Source organism: Catharus ustulatus, chromosome 1 (assembly GCF_009819885.2).
Source record: "Catharus ustulatus isolate bCatUst1 chromosome 1, bCatUst1.pri.v2, whole genome shotgun sequence".
NCBI lineage: Eukaryota > Metazoa > Chordata > Aves > Passeriformes > Turdidae > Catharus > Catharus ustulatus.
The window spans coordinates 102,679,778-102,694,205 of record NC_046221.1 but is presented as its reverse complement, the minus strand read 5'-3'; the positions used below and the strand labels follow the sequence as shown (position 1 = coordinate 102,694,205).

Sequence of the window (14,428 nt, the reverse complement as noted above, 5' to 3'; positions counted from 1 at the left end):
TCAGCCAGATGACAACTGCATACTCATAAAAAAAATTAATTACTTATTGATTTTATTATTAATTGATGGTAATTTTATTGGTCCCTAGTTTCATAACAGAATTATATTTGCTTTCAAAATATACAATTTTAATAAGGATATATGTAAGTTTAAGGATTTAAAAAACCACCAAGTATTTACAACTAAGTTTATTCATTTTTTAAAAAATAAATAATTTATTACATCATATTAACTTTCTGGGTCCTGGCCTATCAGACCAGGAGAATGGAAACCAGTTTGCTAAAAGTATCTGTGAATGGCCAAAAATACAACTAAAGTCACAGCTTCTAAGAACGAAGAGAATATTTCTTTCACAGTATCAATACTTTGCCTATGAATTTCTGCCTTGAAAATTTGTTTTGTAAGCAACATCAACAGATACATTTTATTTTCATACTGCACGAACAAAAGCTCTACTTATTTAGTATGGAAAGAATCTTTTGCACAATTATATGTAAAGCCTAATCAAGATGCTGATTTTTACTTCTACTACTTTTATATTCTTTTCTCTGTGGTCACATTTTAAGGAACATATAAGATTTTTTGTTGGTTTTGCTTTGCTACTGATTTTATGATGAAACAAAAAAAAAGTCATTCAAGGGGAGAACCAAGAATCTGGACTGGATTCCCTCAGGATAGTGTTCTAACGTCACAGGCCCTAGAGAGTTGTTGCTTGAGCTTTTCCTGGATTAAATTAAACTTTATAAAGGGCTAAAAAATATTATTTTAAAAGTTCATCCTAGACTCTTACTTGACTATAAAGAATCTGCTTAGGGCAATATATTTCCCTGCTTGTCCTTCTGTATTATTGAGCAATATCTACTCACTACCCAAACCAAAACAACAGTTGCATTACTTTCTCTAAAGAAGAAAACTGACATTTAAAAAAACCCCCAGCATTCAAAAACCTGAAAATCCCAGTATGTCAATTTCTTCAACTGTATCAGAAGAGTTTACTGAAGTACTTGTATACAAGCTATCATAAAACGGACAAGACATTCTTTAATGCTATAAAGATAATATACTCTTAGATACTGATAATCTGGGGGGGAAAACTGTCATTTCTGAAAAAGAATGTAATTTTCATTAGTTTGACCAAAAAAAAAGGAATTCCACTAAGTATCAAGCAGTTCTTTTCTCTAGAACATTTTTGGGAATGAAGTCATTGCTACATAAAAATACTCCTGGTTTCTTAAGAAAACTCTTAGGTTTGGACTGCTGGAATGGAGTAACAAGACTACGTAAGAAAGGCGAAAAATTTTATCCACTGAAGTTACATTGAGCACCTTCTACCCTATACATGCTTGCATGAAATAATTTCAAAGAATGAATTCCAGAAAGAAATCAAGCATCAGATTATCTACATATTACAAAAACTGAAAGCTCCATCAGGTACAACAAGAGACCCTCTCTGGTGAAGTGAGAAAATTGGTCAGAAAATTATTCATACCTGAAATTCAATCTGACATGTCATACAATTACATCTCATTTTTAATTATAATTTACTTCAGAATTTAAGTTTAGAGACTATTACATATAATATAACATTTTGTTTGTTAACTGTCACTAAAATTTTGTACTCTGCTGAGAAAGCTTTCAGGGAATTTTTGGTACATTCCAGAATCTCCCCGTACACAATTCTCCGGTTAACTCTTCTCATAGGTAAGGAAACCAATCTTCTCTCATTAAAAGAATCTTAGCAGTATCAAAACTAGAACATAATGCATATTGCAATTATAATTGTTATTAAACACTTGTATTCAGAGCAGCATTAATGCACAAAGACCAGTATTGTAAGTACAGAAAAAAGCAGACTCTACTACTGTCATGCTGTGCAACGCTTGCAGAAGAACCTCTAACAATACTTTTACCTTGCCATCCACATGTACACACTCATTAAGGTAGGCCAATATCTTTTCTATCACACCCAACCTTTTCACAATGTCATGCATTTTGGTATCTGTAGGAAAAGTAAAAGATAGCAAGAATGACTGGTTCTGCATAAATTTAATATTAAACAATATTAATATTAAACATTTTGTAAGGTTACAAACCCCTGCTGTCTAGAATAAGTTTCTAATATTGTCAATCAACCAACAGAATTACAGATCTCTAGCAAGGCAAGCCTCCTCAAAGTATTTTTATCTGACTATTGTAGCCTCTTGAACACTAGATTCTTAAACACATTACATAAATTCTCACAAGAATTTTATAGTGAAGAACTATAATAATCCCAGCGTAACTCAATTTTAGTCAAACAAGGATGTCACTTGCAATATTTTAAAATACTTTCACAGTTTAGTATGGAATTGAAAATGGTATTTACTTAATCACCATACAGTATTTTCCACTGATATAACTCTTTAGAGTACCTGTTTTAAGAATATTCAACAACAAACAACAAAAAGGTATGTCACTTGAATCAGTTGGGTTGGTTTGTTTGTTTTATAATAACTAAACAGTGATCCTTCATATGAAATGTCCTGATAAAATGGCATTTTTCCTTCACAATTTAATCCTTCATCCTATTTTCCTCACAATTTCAGCTTTGTTTCAATTTTGAAACATCTGAAAACTTTTACAGTCATCACTAAATGTATTTTATGAGACAAAGAAGACAGACTTCATCATTTTTGTGGTAATTTTTCTGACAGTATTTTTAATATTATCTAAGATTTCACCTACCCACGGCAAAGGACTTATATTCTCTCATAAGAATTCAAATGCCTCGAAGAAAACATTATTTAATCAGTTTGAGTACATAGAGTAAAAACATCAAGGCTTGAAGATCTACGCACCAAGTGAAATAATGCTCTAAATTGTAATTCAATCCCTTCTCCTTTTTAACAAAATTCATAAAATAAAAATTACAAAGCATACAGACAACCTAGAAAAACTTCAAGCTCACAAATGACCAGCACATAAATAAATACAAATTTTCTGAAGAATTTTACCCTCTAAAATGACAACCAGCTGCTCAGCTGCAGACTTCCGTAAAACTAGGTCAACAGCATCAGAAGTCAAAATATCATACAGCTTTTCAACAGTTTCTGCCTAAAAGTAAAACAATATTAGATTTGCATCCACTTTGCTACCATGAAACAATGTAGCCAGTCAAATTTCCTGACAGGAAGTAGAAAATATCTTAATTCCTTATTAAAAGCTATTTGATTAGAGCCTACGTACATGTAAAAGGAATGGATTAGGTTATGATCTTTTCGCAACAAATCTCTGTACAATATGAAAACCAGTTTCTAGTCCATCATAGCTGCAGACTTCTAACAAATAATGCCTAATTTATGTAGGACTATAGAAATCCAAACACTATACAGAAATGCTAGAACATGCTTTTAAGTCTGTAAAGAGGACTGACTTTTTAATGGCAATAGGGTCAAGTATCTTGCTTATCATATTGTTAATCTGAAAGTATTGAGGGGAAGGAAGAAAGGAGAATAGAAGGGAGATGAGAATACAGAGAGAAAAAAAAGAGATGTATTCCCTTGAGTCATACACTCATGATTTGCTTTACAAAATACTACAGCAGCATTATTAACTAACAAAGACTTAAGTTTGCAATGAGTTTTAAAATACTTCATATTAAAAATTTGTGCCTGTTTACGTGAGGAAAAAAAATATGAAAAAAAATCAGACTCTATCTGCACAAAATAAAATTGTTAAGAACAGAGCAGGCCTGTGTTCTCTGCAATCAAATCTTCTCTCAGAGAAGAAAAAAAGGAATGATTTTTTTTTCTAAGTGTTGTAAATGGTAGCATAAGAACTATTGTTTCAGTGCACACAGAATTTATCAACACATTTCTTTTTATGAAGTAAGGCAATTTATACGAAATATTGCAACCTTCTGAAAGTGGAAACTTCAGAGACTGGACACGTGGAAGAGCAAAATTTAGACAGAGTTTACTAACCTTAATTATTGAATTCATTTTATCATCCAATTTTAGCTCCATAGCTCCTTCTATAATAAATAAGTTCGAAATGCTGGAAAGGACATTACCATCCAGACGTGGGCGTTTCAGGTTTGCCCCTTCTTCATTGAGAAGATGGAATGCTAAATGTTTAGCTGCTACAGAACGAATCCTAAGTGAAAAAATATTTAAAATAAATATATAAAGCCCTCAAACTGGAAAATTTGAGCTGTACTGTTAGAAATTAATTCGTTTTAAAAGCTAACCAGATTTAGAATTGATTAATCAATCTTTCAAATCAAGGGCCAGCATAACATTTAGGAAAAGACATTGTTGTCATCAACAAGAGATGTGCTGAAATGTTGGAGAGCATTACTTACAGCTGTTTTTTTGAGAAGAGAAGGCGCAGAGCAGCCTGTAGTCTAGGAGTTCCTGGGAGAATGCCCTCTCCTTTGTCAGAGGTTGTTTCACTCAAAGAGAGGATGCATTTACCTAAAGTATCTTTTGTGTCAGCATAACCCTAAGTGAAACAAACAACAAACAAAAATTTCCAAAATTATAAAATTAGACAAGGTAATTAACTCCATTTTAGGGGCTAAGGGAGGATGTGGAAGGAGCAACATTAAAACAGAACTATGCAGTTATCGGCAAGAAAATATTCAAATTCTGCAGATTAATACTCCTCTGTGAAAAAAAGATAAAATTAATAAATGATCCTGTATATAAATAAAAGTAAAGATTTCTTTACTGGCCCAGAGGTGCTTTGACCCAAAGCTTCACCCTTCAATCTGTTAACATGACTCTGCTCTGTAAGGCCAGCTCCCATTTCAATAAATAAAATTTAGTCCCTACAAGAAAGTTATTTTAAAACATTAAATTCTACCTATTTTCAGATCTTCATCAAAGCGTTTTCACACACAGACAAAAGGGAATCAGTTATGTCAAGTAAGGATATTGCAAACATTTCAAAAGTAGAGCAAAATACAATTAATTTTATATGCATCCAGTAAACACAGACCTCTGCTATATCCTACTCTGGTATCTATTGTACAAAACCACCACAGGCTACAGAATAGAGGGAAATTCTAGACACAAAAATTTCTCACATGTTTAGTCTATAGTTTATATTAAATCCCCAACTATTTAATCTTGAATGTCAATCATATGTAAGATAGGCAGGTAAAACAAAAAAGCTCTAGTAACTGGATGAGAAGGCTCTGAAATAACCCTTCTCCCACCTCGTTCAAGTTCTCAGTGTATTTCCTCTACATATTTTCCTTTCTGAGCCATCTGTTTCATGGTTCATCTTATTTACAATTTCTCCCCTTGATTTTTGTGCAACTTGCATACAGAGTAAAGTTATATAAGCTGCTTTTTAAACTTACGGCAATATTGAGGTGCAGGCAATTAATGAACACATAGCAGGGAAACAAGTAAGTTGGTATAATTATTGAGAGCACTATTTTTGGAGAAAATCAAGGAAAAAATGTATACAGTAATTTCACGATTACAAGCCACACCTGATTATAAGCCACATTTTACAATACAGGGTGTGATAAAAGGTATCTATTCTACCACCATCTGTTGAGGGTGGGGGCAGAGATCCTTATCTCCACAAGAGATATTCTGTTAATTGCCCATCCATTGAAACCAGGTGGGGCATTGTTCTTTATCTTTTCACAACCCATCCTTCCTCCAGCCAGTCATTTTCTGCTAATGGCCCATTGAGTCCCACTGTGTGACTGATAAAATTACTGCATCCCATTGGAAGTTGCTCCAGCCAGGGGGAAGAGCCCAGCATTTCTTACCAAGATAAAAACAGAGGTTTTGGGACACTAAGGTAGCCCCTTTCTCCACTGGACTCCAGAGGAAAACCGGATTTCTCCATATCACTGCTGGACCTTTAGAGGGAAACTGCACCTTCTACAGGAGCACTGCTTCAACTGAATCACATCTGTCACTGCAGGAGGACTGCAGCCACCATTTAATGGGACTGCTACCAACACCCTGCCTGACGGGGTGTCAGGTTGTACTCTGACTTTGTCAGGGTTTGGAGTTTGTTTCTTTGTAGTACTGTATTTCTATTTTAATTTCCCTAGAAAAGAACTGTTATTCCTAATTCCCATATCTTTGCCTGAGAGCCCCTTGATTTCAAAATTATAATAATTTGGAGGGAGGGTGTTTACATTCTCCATTTCAAAGAGAAGCTCCTGCCTTTCTCAGCAGACACCTGTCCTCCAAACTAAAACAGCAACTTTTTGTGCTTTGTCCATATATAAGGCACACCTGATTATAAGCCACACTTCAGGTTCAGACCAAAATTTTAGTCAAAATGGTGCGGCTTATAATTGTGAAATTATTGTACTTGAATTTATTAGCTAAGAGAAAAATAAGGCAAAAAAACAGATACCCGGCAAATGCAGCAAAATATCTAATCTGCAAGACTTTGGGCAGACCACAAAAAGGGAATGTCAAGTTCTAGTAAAAAAAGAGTAAGAATTCCGATGGAGCAATTAGGCTGAAAATACAACTGTGAAAGTTTCCTCTAGATCAAGCTGAGAGTAAAAATAGTGAACATCAAAATTGTACATCATTGGAAACATGAAGACTAAGGTTTAAGGGATACTTCCATAATATTAGAAATAAAATCACCAAAAAACAAATATCTAAATATACTAAAAATATAGCTTAGGCTGACTGCTATTTTTTGAGTGTATATTTGATCAGAAATAATTTCTCTATTGTCACAGAGAAGCTACAGTTTTCAAATTTATAGCATTGGGGGGCACTCTAGTAATCATTAACATATTTTAAAATAAGCATGAATGCTTTAATCTGTACTTGTATTACCCACTCATATCTTCAAACTTTTTAAGCCCCAGTCAGTACTGGCTCATTTGTACTACAACATTTTAAATTCCACACACAAGTAATACCAGGCTGAAATCTGTCTACAAATTCAAGGTACCAACAAACTTTTACTGATATTAGGACGCCTATAAGACATTTCTCTATTTGACATCTGATAGAACAAATCTGTAGGTATGCTACTGTTAATCTATTTTCCATCCACTACTTCTATCTGTTATTTAACATGATACACATGATTTCATACATCAAATTCAGATTAAAGCACTCGGAAATACCTGTAAAACAGGAATGACAGGACAGAGGGCCTCAATAAACTTGTTCCAAGTCAATACTTCCATCATTAATCGTCCTTGCAACAGATGTATCAAAACGGCCTTGGCCATAGAGTTCACCTGGTCAATAAAAAAAAAAAAAAAAACCCCACTAATGCAACCAACAATATGTCTAAGTCAGTTTGTCAATGCTGTAATTGAAAATGTGATACAAAAACATATCAAAGACAAAACATTGTTACTGTAGAATGCTACGTTTATACTGTCTGTTACACTGAATTTTAAGTTGTTAGAAAAGGCTCCAAGATAAAACACACAAATAATCCCGCCTAAACATCACTCAATCATTTTCTCCCTAGAACTCTGGTATGTCATTTCTGAACTAAAATAAACCATTACTTAAACTTCTACACCTATTGGTCCCTCTATCCTGCAGACACAAGAAATTCTGTTTCTTTTCTTTCCTGACCTTGCCTTTCTGGGGCATTTTATTCCCAGTCTATGATATGCTTCTGAAGATAGAGAACAACAAGAGACTTAAAGTCTATTATGTGGCCATTTCACGTTCCTGAGGTAAACAGTCAAACTAAGATGGCTACCAAACATTTCCAACTGTATCATAATTCATCTGAAGTTCTCTATCAAAACAAAAAAAGCTACAACACTTCCACTGCATTAATGTATCCAATCTACATAATTATTTACAAGCTAAAATTATCACTGCATTGGGAACAGAGGAAAAAGCCCAGCTTATCAGAATTAAATCTTCCTTGCACAGTATAGAAACACCTACCTTCAGCAGCTGAAACCCTGCATTTTATACCAGAGCTAAAAATCCTCTCACCCCAGGCAAAAAGGAGAGCCTTTAATAATACCACTCCAGTTTCTTTTTAGAGAAAGACTGGTTTTATACAATCATATGGCAAATATTAAGCCTAACCTTGAAACACAAGGTTCTTCTCAATTTTTTCCACAATATCACATGCTTAAAAGATTAAACTGACACTTTATGAACACTTAAGTAGCACTTATATAGCAAGAAGCGAAATAAATTTAAAAATACTTGGATACAATGCTCATGATCTATTTTGTTAGCAATATAATAAAGATCTTTATAAGGTAGAGAACAAAATGTAACAAATTTGTAAATAGGCATTATATCTGATTTTTTAAATTCAGCATCAGTTGAAATCCATTTCTTTTGCTTGACCAACCACTAACAGAGAAAACTGTCAGTCTTTTTAATAACATATCTAGTGGAGTAGCCAAAATAAATGTTTTCCTTGCAGAAGATAAATTACATTCAAAGTATAAACATATAGCACATTCTCAAAGATATTTTACTTCTCACATCTAAAAAAATCACTTTTAAATGGAACAGTGCATGGTACTGAATTTAAAAAAATCTCATTCCCAAAGAGAAGCTAAAAATATATAAATAATTTATCAGTCAACGTTCTTTCTGACTGTAGGGATGTTAAAGATCAGCTATAAAGGAATTATGAAGAACACAAGTAACTTTATTCTCCTCTCACAACTCCCTCCTTAGTTCTACAGGCTAGGAAATAGTGGACATATGTTAAGAAGTCATGTGTGTAAATGATCCCAATGGAAATTTGGTCCTATTCTATAACATTATGGAACACTTTATAATACTCTGGCAACTATATTTAAATAGATATTTGTGGTGGTAAAATATAATTTTATAGCAAAGACTTGAGGATTTAAAATGTCTTTTTGCTATTTCAGAGGTTATCCCACTTCTACAAAACTTGAGACTTTAAAGCTCATGTTTCCCATAAATGTGAAGCACCATACATACTTTTTCATCATATGCACATTTTTACTAGGGCTGAATATTACAAGAAAAAAGTAAAAAAACATATCTTATTTCATTCTTCATTGGTCTTTATTACAGTTAATAGCATCCTATGTACATAATACTGTCTCAGAATTCATTATACTAAAAAAATCCTTCAATTTACTATAACCTTACTATTTGAATAGTTTTTCTGCATGCAAGAAACCATATTTAGTCAAAACTTCAGGTAAGCATTAGACCACTATGGTGAATATCAACACCTACTCTGCATGCACACCAATTCACAAATGCAGCTAGTAAACACAGTACCTCATTCTTATCTTCCTGAAGGCCGAATGTACAGATTTCATACAACACTTTAGGGTGTAGAAGAAAATGTACTCCCTGGCAGATTGAAGGCACAGGTTTTGCAATATTATGAATGCCTAAACAGTCCTTGAGTAAAAATAAAGTTGGTCAGTTTAAAAATTCAAGACAGTCTCCACTACCACATCTTGTATTATAGACAGCCTGCAGTAAAAAACTTTCTCCATGCATTTTGCAAGACTAGTACTGAAAGCTAAACATGACAGCATTGGAAGAAACACAATCTATTTGGATCACTGAATGAAAACTCCTGTTACTACACAGGACTCAGAAACAGAAAATAATTTTGGTTTTAGTTTGAATAATTGTTGTGAAAATAAATTTGTAAACCGGTATATGTTGTTTGGCTTTACATTAAAATAAGAAAAACCGAAAAAAAGGCTGGTCAAAATCCCACAAAAAGAGATCAGTGTCATTCAGTGGAGATAGGGTTTTTTTCAGAGAGACTAGCTCCAGCATATTTACACATTAGTGGATTGTACTACAAGCACACTAGGCACAGATTATGTCAATTATAGAAAAGAAAAGTTTCAATCAAGTATTGTAACAAAATCCAAAAAATATTTTTATTTTGTGAGCCACTATTACCGAATACCTAAAACGACCTGGCAATTATGACATTACCATTCCCAGCATAGAGTACAGCCATACTTTTTAGGAAGTTCATGCTCTTTATCCCCTGGGCTACCATTACCAAAAACTAAGGCCATGACAAAATACCCATATTAAAAAAAAAAAAAAAAGACACACACAACACAGCTCCAAAACAGGGAAAAAACCCCAAAGAAAACAAAACATGTTCTTTCCAGGCCTATGTTGATTTTTCAACATATAACACGATAAACAGAATTTGTATTAAAAATGCTTCTAATGACAAAACCATAAAACATGCATTATTGAGTGCAACACCCAGAGTGTTAAGTAAGCATTAATTCAAACCTTCACCACTTCCAAACAGCAGCGATAAGCTTCAGCTTTTACATTCAACAAAGGGTGAGACAAGAGACGGAGAAGCAACTTCTGGCCTTCCACCTGAAGTGATGAGTTAGCCTCAGCAGATTTCCAACTAAAAGTGAAAATGAAATTCTACTAAGCTTCAGAAGACACCTTTGAACATACATATATTATAAAAAAAAAATCTGTACTTCTAGAATTTTTTCATTAAAGAGGTTGAAGTTCATCTCACTACCATGAAGTTGAAAAAAGCTGGATTTCCTATTGCCTGAAATGGTAACCAAACAATAATTAATTCTGAAAGCATTAGAACATTGAAAAACACTTCATAATGTAACTTCACTTATTGGACAGACTTTAAAATGCAGTTTCCTCTGAAAAAAAAATTCCATAGGACAAGTTCTGACTCAGTATAAAATTAAATTTCTGTTGTTCAAGAATTTTTCCAGTTACCATAAGGTAACTTATTTTCTAACTAGAGACAAGGAAAAATCAAAAAAGAAAAAAAAAAAGTTTTAGAAATGAGATGCCATATTTTAGTATAAAGTATCTACAATAAAGTCCTTTAGGATTTCTGAAAGTAAAATAAAAGTAGGTTATACAAATACACTCAGGGCACAGTATTTTCAAGAAGTCTGAAAGATAAGTCAAAGTGTTTAAGACTTTTCTTATAAATCACATACTTTACATTAAAAAAATAATAAAAGCTTGTACATAGACTATAACATTAAGTTTTTAGCAACTGAAATTTAGTTTTCAAGAAATCCATCACAGAAGGGCACAAATCAGTTAGAAGAGACTGTTCAATGGCTAAAGGAAAGTAATTGTTCCCACAGGGAATAATGAAGCAAGCTCCTATTTGAGAAATCTTATCCACAAAAAAAAAAAAATCTCTTTTTCTCAAGCAAAGTTTTAAATAGTAATAGCAATGTACTCACATATTTGAGCATATGTGAATGCATTCTTGAAGCAAAGGAAAGTGTAGGTGGAAGGGTAGACTACTCAAAGCCTGATCTGCCAATTCTAGTAATTCAGAAAGATTCTTGTCCCCCTGTGAAGTAAAATTAAAATAAAGAATAATAATAACAAAATTATTAAAATTAAAAGTACCCAATATTACTGTATAATCTTTCCAAATTTATAATAATTGAATACTAAGTAAGTTTTTGTTCAGTCTTTCACAGAGAAGTTTATAACTAACAAGTTCAATATCTTTCGACAAAAAAAAATTAGAATCTATTTGAGGGGGCTGAAAGCCCTTCAGCTGCTGAGTCCAAATAAACTTCTATCAAACTCAGTAGAAATATGTATATCTAGAATTTCACAGCATGAACACTATAACACTATTCAAATTACTATTTTCTTATCAATATGCATTTTATGTGAGAGGAGTATAATAAAATATTGAACTGTTAAGATTAAAGAGTAAATTAGATTTTTTTTTTAAATTTTAAGTACATATGTCTTCATCATAATTGGCTACCAAATACATTAAACATGAGCCATTTAAATTTGATGGAGTTAACTGTGTAGTAAAGAGCATTTTATGAGCAAACTATTACTAACTTCAGAAGCTGCCGAGACAAAGGAAAGATTAACTCTGATTTAAGACAGCACTATATTTATATTCTGCATGTTATTAATTTATGTTAGTATCAATGGAATCAATATTGTGCAAAATTGCTTATCCATTTGGATAACGGAGAAGAATATTTCAGTACTGTGCTAGAATCTCTTAACTAATAAAGCAGTTGTCTCCATAACAAAGTGAAACACTAAATCTCAACCAGTCTAGTACATGTTTATTACAGCTGCAGTTGACAGAGTACTTGGGATTTAAAATTTTCTGAATGATATATTTAACTCCTGGACAACACACATACACCTACACTATATATTTTAATAAATATAAAATAAATAATGCATTCTATAAAAATGTATCGTATGTAAAGATATATATTTATATACATGTATATGTTTGCATAAATAAGCAGAGTATTTGCTGCCTTTTCTTTCTTTACCCATTTTTACTTCCAATTTCCAATTGTTTACTTCCTTGTTTTTATTTCAGGTAAGATTTTTTACCAACATCAAGACTAGTATTAATGAAAACAAATATAAATTAACTACACCTTGGCATCATACAGAATACTCAGGGATCTTCCTCTGCAATGCTAGACTTTAATTTTTACCAGAAAGAAAAGAAGTGAGGAAAGAAATTTGCCTACAGGAAACATTTTATATAATAAAGTTTCACACCTCCTTATGAACTTCAACCATAAAGCTACAAGTGCATTCAATTGAATATGCAGCTTCTGAAACTTGTTTATAAATACTGTAGTTCTCAGTACTCATCTGCTCCAGATAGGCTGCAACAGATTCATGCACGCTTGGGTATTCCATGGAGAATGACATATCCAGTGAGAGAAGGAACAAAGCATTCAGCAAACTCTTTTGTGTAACTTTACTCGCCTTTGAAAAAGAAAGCAACTGTCAGAATAACAGCCTGAAAATACAGTAAAACCAACAACAGTATTTGCAGTCATCCAACAAGTACAGTCATTATTGATGCTACTTAAAATCTAGAGAAATACATTTCAATATATGAGTTTTACATGAATGATTTCTTCTTCATTAAAAGTGATGTCACTCCTAATATCAGACATGCAACCAGTCACAAAAATTGTATGTGATGGAGGCACTGGCAGGACCACTGCTGGCTGGAGTCAATTCACTGTCTGACCACGAGATGGCAGAGAATACACAAACCACAATTATTTCTGTATTTATAAAAGCTGTCTACAATTCCACATGGTCATATTGCAAACTCTATACTGGGATTTTTCTTGTTGTTTTTGGGTTCTTTTATTTTTAATTGCAAGCATACATTCTCTTAAATTTTGACCTCAAATACAGTAACTTTGTTCCAACTGTTATACACAGAATGGAAACTCTGCATTAGGTACACAAGAACACAAAAGACAAAAATTATGAAAAGTCATTAGATTAGTATATCCACACTTATTTTCAGGTACGAGACTTAACAGTTGTGACAAAAACCCTGCAACTGAAAATCAAGCTTCTACTCCAATTGACTAATGTCTAAGAAAAGCTACATTCCACTAAAAACTGGTCCAAAAAATTAAAACCCATTAAGGTGTAAACATCTAACATTTTCCATCACAAAAAATTTCATCAGGCCTTCCCAGATGAAATAAACAAAAAAATCCCCCAACCTTGAAAACAACACCCCAACCCCAAGAGCTCCAACAGAATTTTTAAAGAGCACTGGAAACAAAGAACAATTAAAATCACTCCAATTTACAAAATGTAATTGTTTACTACATTCCTAAGGGTAGTGATTTTACATGTTACATAATTCTACTCTTACTTGCATGCATACTACAAACGACCAGGGGGCAGTAGAGCTTTGCAAACCATACATCACATCAGAAAAAAAACACTGCTGGAAGAAAACTGAATTTCAAAAACTCTTTAAAAAAAAATTATTTTTTTTTTAAATTTGTAATCTGCAGAATACACTGGTAATTGAAGAATGTACAAAGTTGCCATCATACATAACCCAGTGCAAATCAGATTAATTTCTATGCACAAGGGGCTACTTTCTCAGTATTCATCCCTGAGGAAGGTATCTCTTTTTGCTCTCTTAAAATGCAAAACCAAGACACAATCACTTATAATTAGTGATGACATACCTTTTCTACAGGGAGAAGTATTTGGAGCAATCTAACAGTGAAGAGTGAAATGCTAATAAATGCCATTCTGTGATGCACCAGCATCACCTTGGGCTGCTCTGCACTTATATTGCTTTTGTGATACAATATAGTTTCTCCAAGCAAACCCAAGACCAGAAGCAATTTGTCTTTCTGAAAACAAAATCAGAAATACAATAATTAGAAAAAAATGAAACATCACTGTATATTTACTGTGTTTACACACCACCTGCAGAATCATCAGCACAATTATGCCACATAAGCTAAAACTGCATAAATGCTGCAAAATATATAGCACTGGGTTTGTCACCTAGGCATTAGTCATAGACCTCAGTCTACCTTCACTATTAGTTCTGAATACTTCACTCAATAACTACACATTCCTGGTTGCTCCTTCCCCCCTCTTTCTTCTCCTCCTCTCTCCCCCCCCCCCCCCACCTTAATTTC

At 33.2% G+C, this 14,428-nt stretch overlaps 1 protein-coding gene across 1 annotated transcript in view; it reads right to left on the bottom strand.

Moving 5' to 3' along the window:
• The window catches only part of RTTN (rotatin), an 83,857-nt gene that overhangs the window by 53,758 nt on the left and 15,671 nt on the right, over positions 1–14,428 (bottom strand). Inside the window, exons 11-20 of the mRNA XM_033067139.1 lie at positions 13,964–14,134; positions 12,507–12,719; positions 11,186–11,298; positions 10,233–10,359; positions 9,237–9,362; positions 7,109–7,225; positions 4,343–4,482; positions 3,963–4,134; positions 2,994–3,093; positions 1,911–1,999 (exon numbers count right to left, since the gene is read on the bottom strand). Of these exons, the coding sequence (XP_032923030.1) occupies positions 1,911–1,999; positions 2,994–3,093; positions 3,963–4,134; positions 4,343–4,482; positions 7,109–7,225; positions 9,237–9,362; positions 10,233–10,359; positions 11,186–11,298; positions 12,507–12,719; positions 13,964–14,134 (1,368 nt within the window). The remainder of the gene's footprint in view (positions 1–1,910; positions 2,000–2,993; positions 3,094–3,962; positions 4,135–4,342; positions 4,483–7,108; positions 7,226–9,236; positions 9,363–10,232; positions 10,360–11,185; positions 11,299–12,506; positions 12,720–13,963; positions 14,135–14,428) is intronic.